Source organism: Staurois parvus, unplaced genomic scaffold, assembly GCF_062004578.1.
Source record: "Staurois parvus isolate SC_StPar_1 unplaced genomic scaffold, SC_StPar_1.0 ptg000438l, whole genome shotgun sequence".
NCBI lineage: Eukaryota > Metazoa > Chordata > Amphibia > Anura > Ranidae > Staurois > Staurois parvus.
The window spans coordinates 849,858-869,472 of NW_028318234.1; the positions used below are offsets into that span (position 1 = coordinate 849,858).

General features: G+C 41.3%; 1 protein-coding gene across 1 annotated transcript in view; it reads right to left on the reverse strand.

The window, feature by feature from the left end:
- GHR (growth hormone receptor) overlaps positions 1 to 19,615 on the reverse strand; it is a 535,090-nt gene that overhangs the window by 34,847 nt on the left and 480,628 nt on the right. Inside the window, exons 6-10 of the mRNA XM_089687808.1 lie at positions 16,693 to 16,816; positions 9,240 to 9,397; positions 7,574 to 7,660; positions 5,852 to 5,975; positions 2,787 to 2,944 (exon numbers count right to left, since the gene is read on the reverse strand). Of these exons, the coding sequence (XP_089543934.1) occupies positions 2,787 to 2,944; positions 5,852 to 5,975; positions 7,574 to 7,660; positions 9,240 to 9,397; positions 16,693 to 16,816 (651 nt within the window). The remainder of the gene's footprint in view (positions 1 to 2,786; positions 2,945 to 5,851; positions 5,976 to 7,573; positions 7,661 to 9,239; positions 9,398 to 16,692; positions 16,817 to 19,615) is intronic.

A 19,615-nucleotide genomic window follows, 5' to 3' on the forward strand; every position in this document is an offset into this window, starting at 1 on the left:
AGATGGGAAAAGAAGAAAAAAAAACTGCCAAAGGTTATAACCAGGGCTTTTTTCAAAGAGAATACAGTGGGGCAAAAAAGTATTTAGTCAGCCACCAATTGTGCAAGTTCTCCCACTTAAAAAGATGAGAGAGGCCTGTAATTGGCATCATAGGTAGACCTGAACTATGAGAGACAAAATGAGAACAAAAATCCAGACAATCACATTGGCTGATTTGGAAAGAATTTATTTGCAAATTATGGTGGAAAATAAGTATTTGGTCACCTACAAACAAGCAAGATTTCTGGCTCTCACAGACCTGTACCTTCTTCTTTAAGAGCCTCCTCTGTCCTGCACTCATTACCTGTATCAATGGCACCTGTTTGAACTTGTTATCAGTATAAAAGACACCTGTCCACAACCTCAAACAGTCACACTCCAAACTCCACTATGGTGAAGACCAAAGAGCTGTTGAAGGACACCAGAAAAAAAATTGTAGACCTGCACCAGGCTGGGAAGACTGAATCTGCAATAGGCAAGCAGTTTGGTGTGAACAAATCAACTGTGGGAGCAATAATTAGAAAATGGAAGACATACAAGACCACTGATAATCTCCCTCGATCTGGGGCTCCACGCAAGATCTCACCCCGTGGGGTCAAAATGATCACAAGAACAGTGAGCAAAAATCCCAGGACCACACGGGGGGACCTAGTGAATGACCTGCAGAGAGCTGGGACCAACGTAACAAAGGCTACCATCAGTAACACACTACGCCGCCAGGGACTCAGATCCTGCAGTGCCAGACGTGTCCCCCTGCTTAAGCCAGCACATGTCCGGGCCCGTCTGATTTAATATTTTTAGATGGCAAAACAGACATGCATTCCTTCCAAAGTGAATGGGTTAAGTTTTCACTTTTCAGCAGATAGATGCTGCCGTGCATAAAGCTTGTATATGATCTGCAGTAAAAACAGAAGAAAGCCATTTGACAGGGATGCTAAGGATGCCATAGTTAACAAAAATGTTTGGCAACTTTTGGAGTTGTCAATATTAGCATGGCAACACTAAGTGATATACCACAATATGATGCACTTTTGGTGAATATTCAGGTACACAAATGTTTAGTGCAATATACACTATATTGCCAAACGTATTGGGCCACCCCTCCAAATCATCGGATTCAGGTTTTCCAATCACCTCCATGGCCACAGGTGTATAAAATCAAGTACCCAGGTGTGCAGACTGCTTCTGCAAACATTTGTGAAAGAATGGGTCAGGAGCTCAGTGAATTCAAGCGTGGTACCGTGATAGGTTGCCACCTGTGCAATATGTCCATCCGTGAAATTTCCTTGCTATTAAATATTCCACATTCAACAGTTAGTGGTATTATAACAAAGTGGAAGCAACTGGGAGCAATAGCAACTCAGCCACGAAGTGGTAGGCCACATAAAGTGATAGAGCGGTGTCAGCGCATGCTGAAGCACACAGTGTGCAGAAGTCACCAACTGTCTGCAAAGTCAATAGCTAAAGACCTTCAAACTTTGTGCAGCCTTTAGATTAGCACAACAGCAGTGCATAGAGAGCTTCATGGAATGGGTTTCCATAGCCAAGAAGCTGCATCCAAGCCTTACATCACCAAGTGCAATGCAAAGTGTCAGATGCAGTGGCATAAAGCATGCTGCCACTAGACTCTAGAGCAGTGGAGCCGTGTTCTCTGGAGTGACAAATCACGCTTCTCTGGCGATCCGATGGACATGTCTGGGTTTGGCAGTTGCCAGGAGAATGGTACTTGCCTGACTGCATTGTGCTAAGTGTAAAGTTTGGTGGAGGGGGGATTATGGTGTGGGGTTGTTTTTCAGGGGCTTGGCTTGGCCCTTAGTTCCAGTGAATGGAACACTTAAGGTGTCAGCATAAGAAGACATTTTGGACAATGTCATGCTCCCAACTTTGTGGGAACAGTTTGGGGAAAGCTCTTTCCTGTTCCCACAAGACTGCACACCATTGCACAAATCAAGGTCCATAAAGGCATGGATGGGGTTGAGAAACTTGACCGACCTGCACAGAGCCCTAACCTCAACCCGATAGAACACCTTTGGGATGAATTAGAGAGGAGACTGTGAGCCAGGCCTTCTCATCCGACATCAGTGCCTGACCTCACAAATCCGCTTCTGAAAGAATGGTCAAACATTCCCATAGACACACTCCTAAACCTTGTGGACGGCCTTCCCAGAAGAGTTGAAGCTGTTATAGCTGCAAAGGATGGACCAACTCAATATTGAACCCTACAGACTAAGACTGGGATGCCATTAAAGTTCATGTGCGTGTAAAGGCAGGCGTCCCAATACTTTTGGAAATAGAGTGTATTTGGACATCCTTACAGCACATACATGACCTGAACATGTGCTGTACATTTTGGATGATTTTGGAGTACATATTCTATTCAAAGTGTACCTGCAGTAAATATGGAGCATATAAACTGATAGCTAAATGCCTGTGCAAGTCTCTCTAGATACCATGATCCTATGTCTGCTAAGCTTGGAGACACCATACATATTATTCATACCTGAGCCCATCCATCATAGTTGTGATCCAGTCGTGAGGGTTGACAGGTGGAGTCTGAGGGCCAGGGAAGCTGAAATTGCTGTTTACACAATAAGACACCCTGGAGGCATCAAGTACCCTAAAAGAAGTTGAATGTGATGGCATCTCTAGGTGCCTCATGTTTATGCATGCCCTCAATTCATAAGCTTTAGATGAAGGATAAATTAAGTTCATTCGAAATTTCAGTTTATAGAAAAACAACTGCTTACCAATTTCATCAATGGTGAAGCTGTATTCATAATAGGTGACATTGTCACTGACAAGGCGAACATGATAAAGAACCTGCATCGATGTGTAGTTCTTACTGAAATAGCATCCATTTTCACCAGCAGATACTGGGTCAGGGCAATCAGTCCAATTCAGGCCTCTGCGAAGAGGACACACATGATAAGTTATTTCATAGAAAATCAAACAAACATAAATATAGTTTTATAACATTAGGAGTGTTAAGGTGTATCAAAATATATTATCTATGAGTAAAGTCTATTGATTAAACTTGAACATTTTACAGAGAAATGTACTTAGTTCTTCTGCCCCGGGTTTTGTTTTTTTTCAGGCCAAGTTATTGGTATCTTGGTGCTCTGGATTTAATTCCAAGTTTGCAGACCAATGATTCTCAACTCACCATCGAAGGTCTCTCTGTAGCCTAATTATAAACACTTCTTATCACGGAGACATGTGTCAAGAAATTGTGGATTTTGTAGATCAGCAAATGCAGCTGGCTTTTAAATGCATTTGACCTGCAACTGACCTCCTTTTCACCTGAATTTGACCTCCTCCTAAACTACATCAACCTACTTTAAAACCACTTAAAGACCACCCTATATCAGATATACTGCTACAGGGCAGCACTCCTGTGCAAAATCATGGATATATATCACTTCCGCCTAGGGGACGCGCATGCACACTGCCAACGGGTTGCTTCGGCTGTGATTATTCACTGCAGAAACTGATCTGCGGGTGCCGGCCAACGGATGTCTGCCAGCACCCACAGATCATCGGGCAGAGACACAGTATGGAGCTCTGCCTATGTAAACAAGGCAGAGCTCTGTTCTGACAGGGGGGAAGTGATGGATCGTGTGCCTCTTCAAAGCAGGGAATAAGATCCATCCCTTCCCTTAGTAAAAGCAGCACACAGTTTACGTTAAAAACACTAGCTAGTCACACAGTTAACCCTTTGATTGCCCTAGATGTTTAGCCCCTTCCTAGCCAGTGTCATCAGTACAGTGTCAGTGCATATTTTTAGCACTAATCACTGTATTAGTGTCACTGGTTTCCACAAAGTGTCAAAAGTGTCAGTTAGTGTTCGATTGTCCACAGCAACATTGCAGTCCCGCTATAAGTCACTGATCACTGCCATTACTAGTATAAAAAAAAACCTCCAGTATATATACCATAATTTGTAGACACTATAACTTTTTTGCAAACCAATCAATATACGCTTATTGGGATTTTTTTTTAACAAAAATATATAGCAGAATACATACTGGACATTTATGAAAAAATTACATTTTTGAAAAAAATTTTATTGGATATCTTTTATAGCAGAAAGTAAAAAATATGTTTATTTCCTTCAAAATTGTTGGTCTTTTTTGGTTTATAGCGCAAAACATTTTAAAAAGCTGTTTCTTTTAGAAAGTTCTATTTGTGGGAAAAAAATGACAAATTTTATTTGGGTACAACCTTGCATTACCGTGCAATTATCAGTAAGTAACGCAGTGCCCAATCGCAAAAAATGGCCTGGTCACGAAGGGGGGTAAATCTTCTGGAGGTCAAGTGCTTAAGTTGGTTTTGAAATTCCTATTTACTTGCATGGAAAAATAAACAGTTCTGATGTGAAAACTAGCTCATTTGCACAGGTCCATAGTCTACTGCAAGCTATAAGGATCATGAGTTTCTTAGTAAGAGACAACAGAGAATTACTAGGTAGGACCCAGCATCTAAGGCTCCATGCGCAGTAAGAGCTGGAAAAACGCTGGATAAAAAAAAAACGTTCATATGAGCGTTTTTTCCTAGAGTTTTTTAGTTTTTGTGGCAAGCTGGCCGCTTGCGTCCCTAACAACCAGCCAATGGCTCATCTGCTGTAAGTGTGGGTCCCTACTGACAGCTGAATGTAAACAAAAAAATTACTGACAATTGAAATTTAAGAAAAGAAAACAGCCACGCCAAAAAAAAAAAAGCAAGCCCCCACCCCCCATTAAAAAAATTACTGACAATTGAAATTTAAGAAAACAGCCACGCCAAAAAAAAAAAAAAAAGCAAGCCCCCCCCCCCCCCAAATCCATACCAGACCCTTAGGTCTGGTATGGATTTTGAGGGCAACCCCATGCCACAATTAAAAATAGGGAAAAAAATGCCGTGGGGGTCCCCCCTGCAAATTCAATCCAGACCCTTATCCGAGCATCAAGCCCCCTCCTGAACCATACCAGGCCACATTCCCTCAACATGGGGTGTGCTTTGATGATGGGGACAAGGGCTTCTTCCCCTTTAACAAGGGAGCCCCCTGATCCTGCCCCCCATGTGAACGAGTAGAGGGTACATTGTACCCCTACTCATTCACCAAAAAAATTGCAAAAATAAATAAAAACACACATCATGTTTGGGATCCATGTCTTTGCTGATCACTTCATGGAAACACAGACAACACAGATTGGGCAACAGGGTTTTCAGATGTCACGATCCTAGGGTGGCTAACCCTTGACACTTAAGGTATTCAAAGACATGAGAAGACAGTGATCTGAACTAGTTATAATTTCATGTCTTTCGGTGTTTTTAGGAAGATACAACTACCTGATCCAATAAGTATTGTTCCCCTATACCTGCAACTGCTGATCTGCCCCTTCCCCTTTTCAGTGACACTCTTTGAAAGCTCAGCTATGCCACGTTTACTAGTTAATATGGAGACACACTCTAATGGTTATGACCCTCTTTGCCTTCTAATAAGTCTGTGAGATTTAGTACTGAAAACAGAAGCGTGTATTTATTAATGTTATTATGTTAAAGGACAAGCTTTTTGGCTATGCCATGTTAATAGGTAGTATACATGGCATGTCAGCATTTAATGATACAAAATTCTACCTAAATAATGTTATTAAGAAAATTAAATGAATCAGATTATCAAAAATGGGAATATTTAGGTTAAAAGAACAGATTAATGCATACATTCTGCATAGCTTGAATACAACGAGGACGGAATTATATCTTTAAACAATTTCATTGGTTTTAAGTTGTGCAATCCTTTCCTATATAGAAGAATATGAAAGAGGTACTTAACGGTTTTATATACTGCAGCATTAACAAGCCGGTTAAGTTATGAAAATCTCCATAGGTCCAGTGGCAAGTAAAGGTTTCCAGCTGAGATGATCGGCACTCTGTGATTCTTGGCCACCCAGGAGGATCTAAAGGCCACCAAAAGATGTGTTAATAAAAATAATGTTTTAAAAACAGTTCACAATCATGATGCTAAGCCACTAGTGTGCATTACACAAAATACTGTAGACAAATTCATTATCTAGTCAACATACAATGGAAGACAAGCAAAACCTTTTCTGCGCTGATCATTAGCTTAAAGCGGAGTTCTACTCACCCTGTCAAAAAATAAAAGTCAGCAGCTACAAAAACTGTAGCTGCTGACTTTTAAAAAACAGCCACTTACCTGTCCCTCAGTCCCACAGTGTGTCCCCCGCAGCCCGTTTCACCGGCCGTCCTGTATTCCAGGAGGCCGGCATCTTCAGTGTAGGTACCCGGCTGTGCAGCTTGCGGCTTCACAGCCGGGTACCCACTGCGTATTTGCGAGTAGCGCTGCTCTTCATGAATGGTCCTGTAGTCTTCTGGGACCTGTCACATGTCCCAAAAGACTACAGGGAGGGAGGGAGGACGCCTAGGCGATCGGACCGGAAGTGGGAGCAGGTACCTGTCAAATTTGGGTACCTGCTCCCCCCCCCAAAGCTGCCAATCCTTAATGGGGAGCGGGGGAGCAGTCCTTAAAGCGGAACTTCCCCTTTTGGGTGGAGCTCCGCTTTAAGGTGCTCTTTATATGTTTTTGTTAATTTATTTTGGTTATTAAAGCTGCACTTTCTTTTGCCTCTAAAACTGTTTAGGTATGGTCTCTGTAACCTACCTAATATAAAAGATCAGAAATTGAAAGTGTATCTAATGCCATTAGGTTTTATCACTGTGTCCCTGTTGTGTACATTCACCCTCTCTATTTGTCCTGGGGACCTGCGTGGGAGAATACAGCTTTCATTGTGACAACAGGTGATGGTGAATCTCCCAATGGGGACACCTGTTGTTCTGGTGACAACTATCTAACAGAAGACGTCCCTTAATTTCATAGATTTTATCTTTTTCCTACACTATCAAAATCTACAAAAAATATTTAGTTTTTTTATAATGCTTAGGGCTCTGTCACAAAGGTATCACTACAGGATGCTTGGAGTGTAATGTAGAAAGACCATATTAAGCAGAATTGCTATAAAAACATGAACACAACACTAATTCTTGCTGAAAATAATGTGATTTGCAGCATGTGTTTGTGCTGATCCTATCACATGTTCTATCCTATCCTGTCGCATGTTCTGTCCCCCTTTGTAATGTACAGCGCTGAGCGAACTGTTGGCGCTTTATAAATACTGTATAATAATAATATCACCTTCTGACAACCTGGTCCTGCAGAATGTTGAGGAACTCCGCTCCTAAAAGCAGAGCTAGTGCATGGAAGCGCCTGACACATATATACTCTATATAATTTCGAAGGCTTAAACTGATTTGCCTGATCTCAGGCCAAATCTGACCATATCCAGATGATTCCAAACCCGCTATACTCAAGTCCCACCTCTTTTTCGATTAAAAAACCGCAATGGTCCCATTAAAGTAGTGATATCTGGGAGGTATTATGATATATCCTGGTTATCTTCATCAAAAACATCAGGCTAATGTAACAAATAGCAAGTAATGTGCAAATATATAAAACATTAAAGTATAATAACTAAATTACAAGTCTTTTTCATGGTCTTCTGCAAAGGGTCTCTGGTGCTCTGTGCCATAGAGCTTAGCCGTTTTTCTGAGTTAGATGCAGGTTGTTCTAAAAAAAAAAAAAATAAAAAAAAATAAGAAATATAAATAGTCTGATACACACAGTACAAAAATGATTTACAACTAATGTCAGATATACAAACTTTTTGTTAGTTTCAGTTAAATTTTTTTGAAGTTGGATAGCTCCTTAGAACTATCACAAGAAGTCCAAATGAATCCTACACATACACCACCAACCTAAACTGCTACAATATTCTTTTGTTGCATTGGCTGTCAGAGTATAGTTTGTGCTGGGTTCCTGTTTGTTCCTTTGCTCATGGTCTATAGCAGCCTTCTGCTTGTACACAGAGTTGAAACTGTTACGATGTGGGATCTGGAGCCTATCCTACTACTGCAATGTGGAGATGATAAAACTGAGGGATCACCACCATCTAAAGTTAGCAGTTCAGGCACAGCCCTGGGTGGCAGAAAGCTGTGGACCAGACAGTCTGAAAACTATAAAATAAGACACTATTATTCTATGGTTTATGTCAGAAACTCCTTTTAGTTCCTGGTAAAGGTACCTGTTACTTCAGTAAACATATGCACTCAAAATAAATTCTCATCCTCGCCAAGTACCACCATTGGTATACTATGCACATTTTGGGAAATGTTGTTCTTGTTGGTGCTCTATGCATAACTATACATGATAAAATAGGCCATACTTGCATTTCAAGAAAGCTGGAGATTTGCTTTGAGCTAAATACTTTTCAGCCATTCACCCAGTCCAATCAGTGTGCCAAACAGATCAACAGGGACACTGGTCAATAGGGGCAATGGTGGGTGGGCTGATGCAAGGGAAGTCAAGCAGCTAATAATAATATACCAGCTTTAGAAAAGGACAGAGAGAGTGGTTTTATGGCTAATAAACCTAACATTTAAAATGGTCTACAGGTTCAATTTTAGAGTATTGTACGAAAATACGCTGTGGGAAATATGCTGTAATTGTTTTTAGTATGTTCTCTTAGTAAAGCCTCTCCAAATGTAAAATGTGGATCTGAATGGAGGTTGATTGGTTAAGTAGGCATGAAAAATATACTGTTGTTATTTAAATGCATTTAGTGCATTAGTTTAAGCTACACTCCATGTTTAGCCTCTTTGGCACTCATTCTGCATTTTTGTGGAGACTTCACGAGTGACTATGGATAATACTGTATAGAGAATAGATGAAAAAAACAATGGATCTAACCTTTCCATAGCTATCAAAAACGATGAGGCTTTAAAGTACCTACAGACATGACATGTTGTCACAAGCTTGTCGATAAACATCATACTGTGTATACCTGGCTCCTCTGTGTCCACCCCGTAGAACTCTACCAACTGACTGGGCCCTCTAAAAATAGACAAGACCTGGAAGTGTCTGTACAGGGGCTATACATGCACACTTCAACAATAAAAGCATGTCAGAATGATCCTACAATTATCTGATCTCCTCACAGCAATCTTATGTATATGTTTATCATTATTCTTGTAGATGAAAAGTAAACCATCCATGTTTTGTAAATTGAAGCTGCATTGGAATACTATGTGTAGTAGGTTGACCATACTTGTACAAATAGAGGCATCGTCAGGAGTTTGCATGGACTCACCAATTTCATCGATGATGAATGAACGTTCATCAAATGTAACATTTTCACTAATAAGGCGGATGTGATAATTCCACTGGACTGAGGTGTGTTCCTTGCTGAAATAACAGCTGTTTCTACCTGCAGACTTGGTATCGAGGCAGTCATTCCATTGATGGTCACTACAAAAGCAATATTGAGAGGACATTCAGACACAGACTTACAAACCCAGATCCCGCATGCACAGCACCCGTACAGCCTAATGTCCTATCTAATATTGGGGCAGATCTGCTATTTATAGGTAACATTTTAATTGTGCCTACGCAGTACCTTTACTGAGTTACCATGCCTTTTTTCTGTTCTATGTATTTGTGGGGATGGGACCAACTTGGTAGAGGAGTGAGGCTTTGCTTTCTCATGTTAGAGCTGCACATCACGACTGGTGTAAAAATATTTAAGAAGCACAGTAGAGGTATAGGAAGCACAGATTCACAAAATGAATGAAGCAGAAACAAGTACGGTAGGTAAATCTTTCTGTCCAGTGATATAAACAGTAGACAGCACAGAGATATTGCCAATCTCACCCCAAATTTTATGAGACTTTTATGAGACTAGCAATCAGAGGCAGCATTGCTTTAGGTGGAGGTCAGCAACCAGTAGATCGTGATTTACCAGTAGACCTCGGCCAGGTGACTGTTAGATCATGGTCAGGGCTTGCTGACCCGCCATCCCAGAGCATCAAGCAGACTGCAATGCAAAGAGGCTACTTGTAAAGTTGGCGCTGTAGTATGCAGCAAGAACCACATAAGCTGATGTCTCCTCTGTAGTGCTGCTCATATGCCCTGTCATGGTTGGTGGGTGTAGCACCTGCCAAGCACGACCAATTTAGGTGAATGAGGCCGCTCTGCAAGTGCCCTGCAACATTGTGCAGTACAGCAAACAAGGGGTTAAAAAGGCAGTGGTGTGTTGCTTTCTCACCTGCTTTAACCCCTTGAACCCTGCAGAAGCATGCAGTTACGGGGCAATTGCAGAGTGGCCCCATTTACGCGATTGACAGGCGGTAGCACCACCAAAAGCAACAGGGGGTGTAATTCCTGCTGTGGCATGTGTACTCCTTTGTCTACTGCTTCAGCAGCTAAAGGGAGCAGGGATAGGGGGGGTTAAACCGTGACTCAACTGCACAGTTTTACCACCCCCCAATATGTTGCCTCCTCATCACCTGATTTAAACCCATGATTGCTGTGCAATGCATGCGATTGTGACACGGTAGTACTGCAATTAGAGGTTTAAATCAGCTGTGAGGAGGTGAGACTGTGCCCGGTGATCTTTGACTTCTCCCATGTTGTTCAGGTAGATCTCCACCTCTTTAAGGCTGCCTACCCCTGGCTTAGATGATCTCACACAGCAGGTATACAGCTTTAAAGCTCCAGGCACAGGAGTGCACTGCTATATATCAGAGAAATTCAAGACAAAGAACACATTTTTTAGGGTACATCTTAGGCACAGCTAAAATAAGTTCAGGTCCATTTTACTTTCTGTACTTAAAGAAAAACTCTGTGCAAAATTTTTATTTTCTTTTTTTCGCATCGGTTAAATGTTTTTATACTCACCCAATCCGCTGATCCTCCAAGTGCATGGCTGGTCCCCACCGATCCTCCTGCCCTGCACGCTAGCAGTCTTGTGAATGGACTGTTCTTGATGTCAATAGACCAGCTCTGGACATGAGGATGGCTCGAACAGTCTACCACTGGACGTGGGGGGGAGCAGATTTCTGGAGGTTTGGAGGAAAGGGTAAGTATAGCGTTTCGGTGCTCCCCTAGACAAAACGAGCAGTCAACCCATGCAGTGCGGTTCTTCTTTTTACTAAATTATTCTTCGGTTAGCAGTGCCTTAGAAGATCTCTTACTGTAGTTATACAGTGTTTGGCTCTTGCCTGTTGAGCTTTTCTATGCTGCAAACCATGTCATCTTTATTCTTAAACATCTTTTGGACTGACAAAACTCTGAAAGGGTCATTAGGACCTGGTGGGTGGCTACTTTTTGGCAACTAAGTGATGAGGGAAGCTGTTAGGGAGATGAATTCTGGTAATCAATGTGATTTAAGATTATTTTGAAACACTTTATACTGGGGGTTCCTTCAGAGACCTGTACTGCTGCCCTGGGTTGCCATGGTCTCCCTTTATTTAACAACCTGATTGCTTGTTACATATTGGTGTATGAGTGTGTCTAAGACAATTTGTCTTATTTTTTATAATACAACATTTTGTTGTAAGTAATATTTTTGAATTTTCAATAACAATTTTTTTTAACTACTTTCCCTCCGCCCTATAGCAGCAGTACTGCTGCAGGGCGGCAGGGCTGTGCAAAATCATGTATATATACAGTTGTGTTCAAAATAATAGCAGTCAGACATCACTAACCTGACCAATCACTGTTTTTGGTAGAAATGATATTTCTACATGGCAAATAATTTACTAGCAGGTGTAGTAGAGTAATAGAAATCCAACAGACCCAACAGTCATGACATGCATGCTGCTGATTCTGTGTAATTGAATCACTAATTGAAAGGGGAATGTTCAAAATAATATCAGTGTGGAGTTCTATTAGTGAGGTCATTCATTCTTTGAAAAACAGGTGGCAATTATTGCCCTTATTTAAGGAAGGAAGGCAGCAAATGTTGTACATGCTGGTTACAGTGCATTTCTCTCTGAAATTCTGAGGAAAATGGGCCATTCCAGACATTGTTCAGAAGAACAGCGTACCTTGATTAAAAAGTTGATTGGAGAGGGGAAAACATATAAAGAAGTGCAGAAAATGATAGGCTGCTCAGCTAATATGATTGCAAACGCTTTAAAATGCAACCAAAACCTGAAAGACGTGGAAGAAAGCGAAAAACTACCTTTCGAATGGATAGAAGATTAGCCAAAATGGCAAGGACTCAGCCAACAATCAGCTCCAGGAAGATCAAAGAAGGTGTAAAGTTCCCTGTGAGTACTGTTACAATTAGAAGACGCCTATGTGAAGCCAAGCTATCTGCAAGAAGCCCCCGCAAAGTCCCACTGTTGAAAAAAAGACGTGCTGAAGAGGTTACAATTTGCCAAAGAGCACATTGACTGGCCTAGAGAGAAATGGTGCAACATTTTGTGGACTGATGAAAGTAAGATTGTTCTTTTTGGGTCTAGTGGCCAGAGACAGTTTGTCAGACGACCCGCAAACACTGAATTCAAGCCACAGTACACTGTGAAGACAGTGAAGCATGGCTGCGCAAGCATCATGATATGGGGATGTTTCTCATACTACGGTGTTGGGCCTATTTATCGCATACCAGGGATCATGGAGCAGTTTGAATACATCAGAATACTTGAAGAGGTCATGCTGCCTTATGCTGAAGAGGAAATGCCCTTGAAATGGGTGTTCCAACAAGACAACGACCCCAAACACACCAGTAAAGAGCAACATCTTGGTTCCAGACCAACAAGATTGACGTTATGGAGTGGCCAGCCCAATCCCCGGATCTTAATCCAATAGAAAACTTGTGGGGTGACATCAAAAATGCAGTTTCTGAGGCAAAACCAAGAAATAGAGAAGAACTGTGGAATGTAGTCCAATCATCCTGGGCTGGAATACCTGTTCACAGGTGCCAGAAGTTGGGTGACTCCATGCAACACAGATGTACAGCAGTTCTCAGAAACAGTGCTTATACAACTAAATTAAGTGATTCAAAGGAAAGCAAAATATTCAAACATTTTTCAGTTTATATAGTGAATGTTTGAGTTTGTAAAGAAGAATACAAACACTGCTATTTTTTTGAACAGTCTAATATTCACTTTTCTTCCATTTAGAGGAACAACACAAATTTGATATATTTTTCTTCATGTTTTGATTTGGAATAGAATGTGTAGTGTTCCCAATGCATTTGTGTGTATGGAAATAAAAGCTATTAGAAGGATTTTGAGCTTTATTCACTTTTTTCAACACACTGCTATTATTTTGAACACAACTGTACATGATTTGCATTTCCGGGTAGGGGACATGCTGCTGTTGGCGGCTAGGGATGTCAATCACCGGGTCCCACCCAGCGATTCCCAGCCGGCACTCGCCAATCGTTGGGTAAAGATGACAGGGGAGAGACTTGTGTGTAACCAACACAGGTCTCTCTCCTGTCAGCATGGACATGCTGATTTGTATCTCTCTGCACAGCAGAGAGATACAAAACAGCATGTCTCCCTAGTAAAACACAGCACACAGCACAGTTAACCCTTTGATCATTGCAGATGTTAACCCCTTCCTGCCCAGTGTCATTAGTACAGTGTCAGTGCTTTTTATTAGCACTGATCACTTTATTAGTGTCACTGGGGATGTCAGTGGCAGTTAGTCAGTTCCCACCCAGTGTCAGAATGCCCGCCACAGTCCCACTATAAGTTGCTAATCGCCACCCTTACATAAGCCGCAAAAAAAAAAAAAAATTCCAGTATATATACTGCCATTTGTAGATGCTATAACTTTTGCGTAAACCAATTAATTTACACATATTGGGATTTTTTTTCAGCAAAGACATTTAGCAGAATACATTTTGGTCTAAATTTATGAAGACATTTGATTTTTTTTAATTTTTTTATTGGATATGTTTTATAGCAAAAAGTCAAAAATATTGTTTGTTTTTCAAAATTGTCAGTCTTTTTTTTGTTTATAGCGCAAAAAATAAAAACCACAGAGGTGATCAAATATGACCACAAGAAAGCTTTATTTGTGGGGAAAAAATGACAAATTTAATTTGTGTACAGTGTTGCAAGACTACGCAATTGTCAGTTAAAATAATGTGGCGCTGTATCACAAAAAATGGCCTGGTAAGAAAGGGGGGTAAATCCTCTGGAGGGCAAGTGGTTAAGCTTGTTTTTTTTAGTATGGATGACTAAAGGAGAAGTTAACCTAGGTGGTAAGTCTCTACATATCTTTACCTGTTCTCTATGGAGGGATTGTTTTTTTTATGTGCTCTTTTCAACACTTAACCCTTATTTGTGATCCCTTTTTAATTAGTTTTATGTTTTTTGTTTTAACATTTCTAGATGTTCCCTATAAAGAGTAATACAATAATATACTAATATACTTTAAGTTCAGGTCCATTTTACTATGCGTACTCAAACTAAATTATTCTACCAGCTATGACTTTTTTTGCTCAGCAGTGTCTCAGAAGATCTCACATTGTAGTTACACAGCTTGGAAGTTCAAGGTACAGAACAGTCACTGCTAGAGGAGTTGAAAATAAAAGTACATTTTTCAGGCACAATTAACATTTCTAGTGATCCCTATAGCATCTTGACTTTTCAAATTCTGGCCCACATTAAGGGTCAGTGCACAAAGACACTTAAGATCATTTTGAGGTCAGTTGCAAATCAGGTTGAGGTCAGTTTGAAAGTTCTTGGTTTCATAAAATCCAATTCCAAACATAGCATTCCATATCCTTCAAAACCCATGTCAGAAATGTAAATGAGGTTATAGCTTTGCTTTGAAGGACTCAGCAGGGTTTTTATTTCTCCACAGCTGTCCATCACTGGGCTGACACCTAGCTCACACAGCCTCAATGATATAATGCATCCATACTATAGATAAAAAACAAACAAAAAAAACCTGCTACAGTCAATGGAGAAGTCAACCCTGTTCATTCTATGAGTACAAATGTAAGTGTAGCGCTAGAAATACATGTCAAATGCAATCATAAGGTGCTTATGTGAATATTGTGATCATACAATATCAGTGTGACATAATCTAATAAAATATACAGTATCTCCCAGAAGTGAGTACACCCCTCACATTTTTGTAAATATTTTATTATATCTTTTCATGTGACAACACTGAAGAAACGACACTTTGCTACAATGTAAAGTAGTGAGTGTACAGCTTTTATACCAGTATAGACTTGCTGTCCCCTCAAAATAACTCAACACACAGCCATTAATGTCTAAACCGCTGGCAACAAAAGTGAGTACACCCCTAAGTGACAATGTCCAAATTGGGCCCAATTAGCCATTTTCCCTCCCCGGAGTGTCATGGTCTGGGGCTGCATGAGTGCTGCCAGCAATGGGGGGCTACAGTTCATTGAGGGAACCATGAATGCCAACATGTACTGTGACATACTGAAGCAGAGTATGATCCCCTCCCTTCGGAGACTGGGCCGCAGGGCAGTATTCCAACATGATATTGACACCAAACACACCTCCAAGACGACCACTGCCTTGCTAAAGAAGATGAGGGTAAAGGTGATGGACTGGCCAAGCATGTCTCCAGACCTAAACCCTATTGAGCATCTGTGGGGCATCCTCAAATGGAAGGTGGAGGAGCGCAAGGTCTCTAACATCCACCAGCTCCGTGATGTCATCATGGAGGAGTGGAAGAGGACTCCAGTGGCAATCTGTGAAGCTCTGGTGAACTCCATGCCCAAGAGGGTTGTCAGTGCTGGAAAATAATGGTGGCCACACACAATATTGACACTTTGGGCCCAACCTAGACATTTTCACTTAGGGGTGTACTCACTTTTGTTGCCAGCGGTTTAGACATTAATGGCTGTGTTGAGTTATTTTGAGGGGACAGCAAATTTACACTGTTATACAAGCTGTACACTCACTACGTCACATTGTAGCAAAGTGTCATTTCTTCAGTGTTGTCACATGAAAAGATAGAATAAAATATTTACAAAAATGTGAGGGGTGTACTCACTTCTGAGCGATACTGTATCAAATCTTATAAAAATTTCTGTGTCATTACAAATCTCAGCAATAATTTTATATGGTAAATATGAACTGTCAGTGGCAGTACAAGTCACAGAAATGCCAGGTGATGCCTGTGTGCTCTCCAGCTAGTGAAGAAATCTGTGAAACTACAAGGTGCAGCGATACCAAGTGGGATATTCAAAAGTGCTCATGATCCAACATGGCAATCCACCACCTTGTATGGATGTGCACTTTTGCGTTTGCGTTTAGAAGCGTTTTTTAACTGTTCCATGTCCAGATGCTGTTCAGAGCCTTTTTTCATCATCAGAAATGCATGCAAAGAGTTTTCCATGTACTCAAATGGACCTGGTACACCGGCGCAGTCAGTTCCAGGTTTCGCGAGAAGGAAAAAATGGTAGAACGTGCCGCATTATGCTCATGATGGGATCCATAGTGAATACAACCAGAAAAGACAGGTCACCTCAACACATACTGCTCTCTCTGCTTCTGCTCTCTCTATTCCTCTCAAAATGTCTGAAATATTTTTTACTATTTTTCAGTGCATTCTGGGCATTTGGGAAGGTCTCCTGAGGTTATCTTTTAAAAACGCTTCTAAACGCAAACGCACATAAACGTGGTATGCAAACGCGGCTAAACTGATGTTTTTTTTTTTTCCTACGTTTTCCAGCAGTCAGATTCCATTGTTCACAAGTGTTTTCCAAATGTCTCGTGTACATGAGCCCTAAAACAAATACAAAAAAGCTTTGATACCTTGTCTTATACTGGAACTTTATCGAATTGGACAAGTTCTGAAGATCTCCATAAGTCCAATAACACGTTATTGTCTCAAGCTCTTGTGATTGGCAGCGGGTGATTCTAGGCCCTTTCGAAGTTTCTAAAGAGAACAGAACAACGGGGTTAATTGAATTGTTGTGAACAGGACGCAGACATCGACTCACACATTGCTGTCAGCTATTTCTATATTAAAATCTTTTTATAAAGCAACATTGCTCCACAGTGAGCCATTCCCAGCCGTCGTATATTCCCCAGGCAGCTGGTGATTTTGTTAACTTGGATCCAATAATGCGTGCTGTGTGTATGTACGAAAACAAAATTATTTTACTGGCCTACTATGAAAATCAATTACCGACACTTCTGGAGGTCACAGCAGGAGCTGAGATTTGTGAACAGCCTGTTCTGGAGGGGCTACAAAGTCTAAGGTAGAATAAGCAAGTTTCAAGTAAACACTGCGGTAATGTACTTATGGAATAATTCTAGACAATCCTATTATTTCCATCCTCCTAGCTGATTTATTGCAGAAAGACGTTGGAAATCTTTGGCTTCACAATATAGCGTATCTCCAACCAAAAAATGTTTTAGGGGCCCATTCACACAGTTCCAGTGCAGTAACATATATCTCACTGCAATATTCAGTACTGTGCATTATGTACATCAGAGCAGTGTTTCTCAACCTCCTTCCAGTCGGGGCGCCCTTGAAAAATATTTTCAGTCATGAAGTACCCCTGTTCAAGACTTGGTTCACGATATTGTGTGTCGCGGAGCGCACACAAAATCGCGCTCATTCCTGACATGCAAATGCTCTGCTCTTTAGGGGTTACACCAAACATTGGCAAACTTGGTGTTTTTGGTGGGGTGCAATTTTAAAACTAAGGTCAGGGATGACTTTCCCTGCATTTCTGCTGGCAAGGCAGCCCATTGACATGAATGGGCAGCCCACTGAAATGAATGGGCTGCCCACTGAAATGAATGAGCAGCCTACTAAAATGAATGGGCAGCCCAGTGAAATGAATGAGCAGCCTACTGAAATGAATGGGCAGCCTACTGAAATGAATGAGCAGCCTACTGAAATGAATGTGCAGCCTACTGAAATGAATGTGCAGCCTACTGAAATGAATGGACAGCCCTACACACAGCCCCACAGATGTGAACCAAGGGCCTTTTCACCTGTGAGGTTGGAGGGTGGTAAAACCACACAATTGAGCTCCTTTTACCACCCCAACTGCTCCCCTTTAGCTGCAGAAACAGCAGCTGGGTGTATACACATGCTGTTGCCGCAGCTGGAAGTATACCTCCAGGTGAATGGGGTTGAACTACAACCACCCCCCATTGCATGGCATGCAGTTGTGGTGAGGGGATTGGTGTTGCTTTTTACAGGGTTAAACTAGGTAGTGAGGAGGCAACATTATGCCTCTTTACCACCTGTCAAATGCCTCGGAAAAGCGATCTGAGCATGGATTGCTTTTCAGAGGAGGAGCAGTCCTTGCTGCTATTACAAACAAGTCCTAAAATAGCAATTCTGAAAGGACAATACATAGGGGGTCGAGGTTAAAAGTAAAATACATATACACACATATAAAAACAAACACACATGTACAAATACACACACACACACAGACATACACACACATATACGTACACAAGTACGCAAACACACATACACATGTACACACAAACACATGTACACATACATACACACACACACATGTACGTACACACGTACACATACACATGTACACATACACACACACGTAGACACACACTGGATAGACTTTGGTCTTTTTTCAGCCAGACTAACTATGTAACTATATAGCACCAACAGTTTGCACAGCACTTTACAACATGAGGGCAGACAGTACAATTACAATACAGTAGGAGTCAGAGGGCCCTGCTCGTTAGAGCTCACAATCTAAGATGAAAGCTAGGGTTACCTAGGAAAACCAAAAAAACTTACAAATGTAAACATTTCTTTCTTTTCCCATGCGATTCAATAAACATTTCCCTGGAAACCTCTTTATTTCTGTCACTTTTAATTTGCAGATAAAGCATCTGTATTTGTAGTCTTGAAGCAGGAGAGTTTTGCAGCATTTGTATTCCTCTATCAGAGTCTCCTCCCTACCACTGGAATCAGTAAACATTTTTCAGAATGTGGTATTCTAATACCCTTCTTATTAAATGATTTGAAATCTTTGTTTCTGGTTGAAGAAGCCCAACAGAATTTTGACCTGCCAGCCAATCTGTGTCTGTGTAATATCACATTTTCTCAAGGATTAGAACATCTTTTCTGAATTTAAGACAGTCATTATTTGTGCACGTCTTCATGCTATAGACATTAGATGACAATTTTAAAATCCCAAGAAGAAGAAGAAGGTCGGTCTAGCTGGGAGCTCAGCATTCCTAGGCAGCAGCAAGCAGTTTCTGCTATATCCAGGGTTTTTGATTTATTACCCCACTGCCTAGTAAGCTCAGGGTAACCCCAAAACTACCAGAGATGGGCTAATTGGTGCCATGAACTTATTTATTCCAGAACAACTGGAAGATGTTTTACCATAGTTGCTCAAGGGGTGGACACAACCAAAAGCTGTGTAAGAGGTCCTGACCATGTTTATTATTATTATTATACAGTATTTATAAAGCGCCAATGGTTCGCTCAGCGCTGTACATTACAAAGGGGGACAGAACATGTGACAGAACAATACCAATACAATGCAAAACATGAGGGGATCGAGGGCCCTGCTCTTTCGAGCTTACAATCTAGGAGGGAGGGGATGGTGGTACAGGAGGAGATAGCTGTGGGGGATGGAGTGGTAGGAAGAGTGGAGGAGGTCGACAAGTTAGCAGGGGGTGGGGTAGGCTTCCCTGATGAGATGGGTTTTCAGGGTACGCCTAAAGGAGA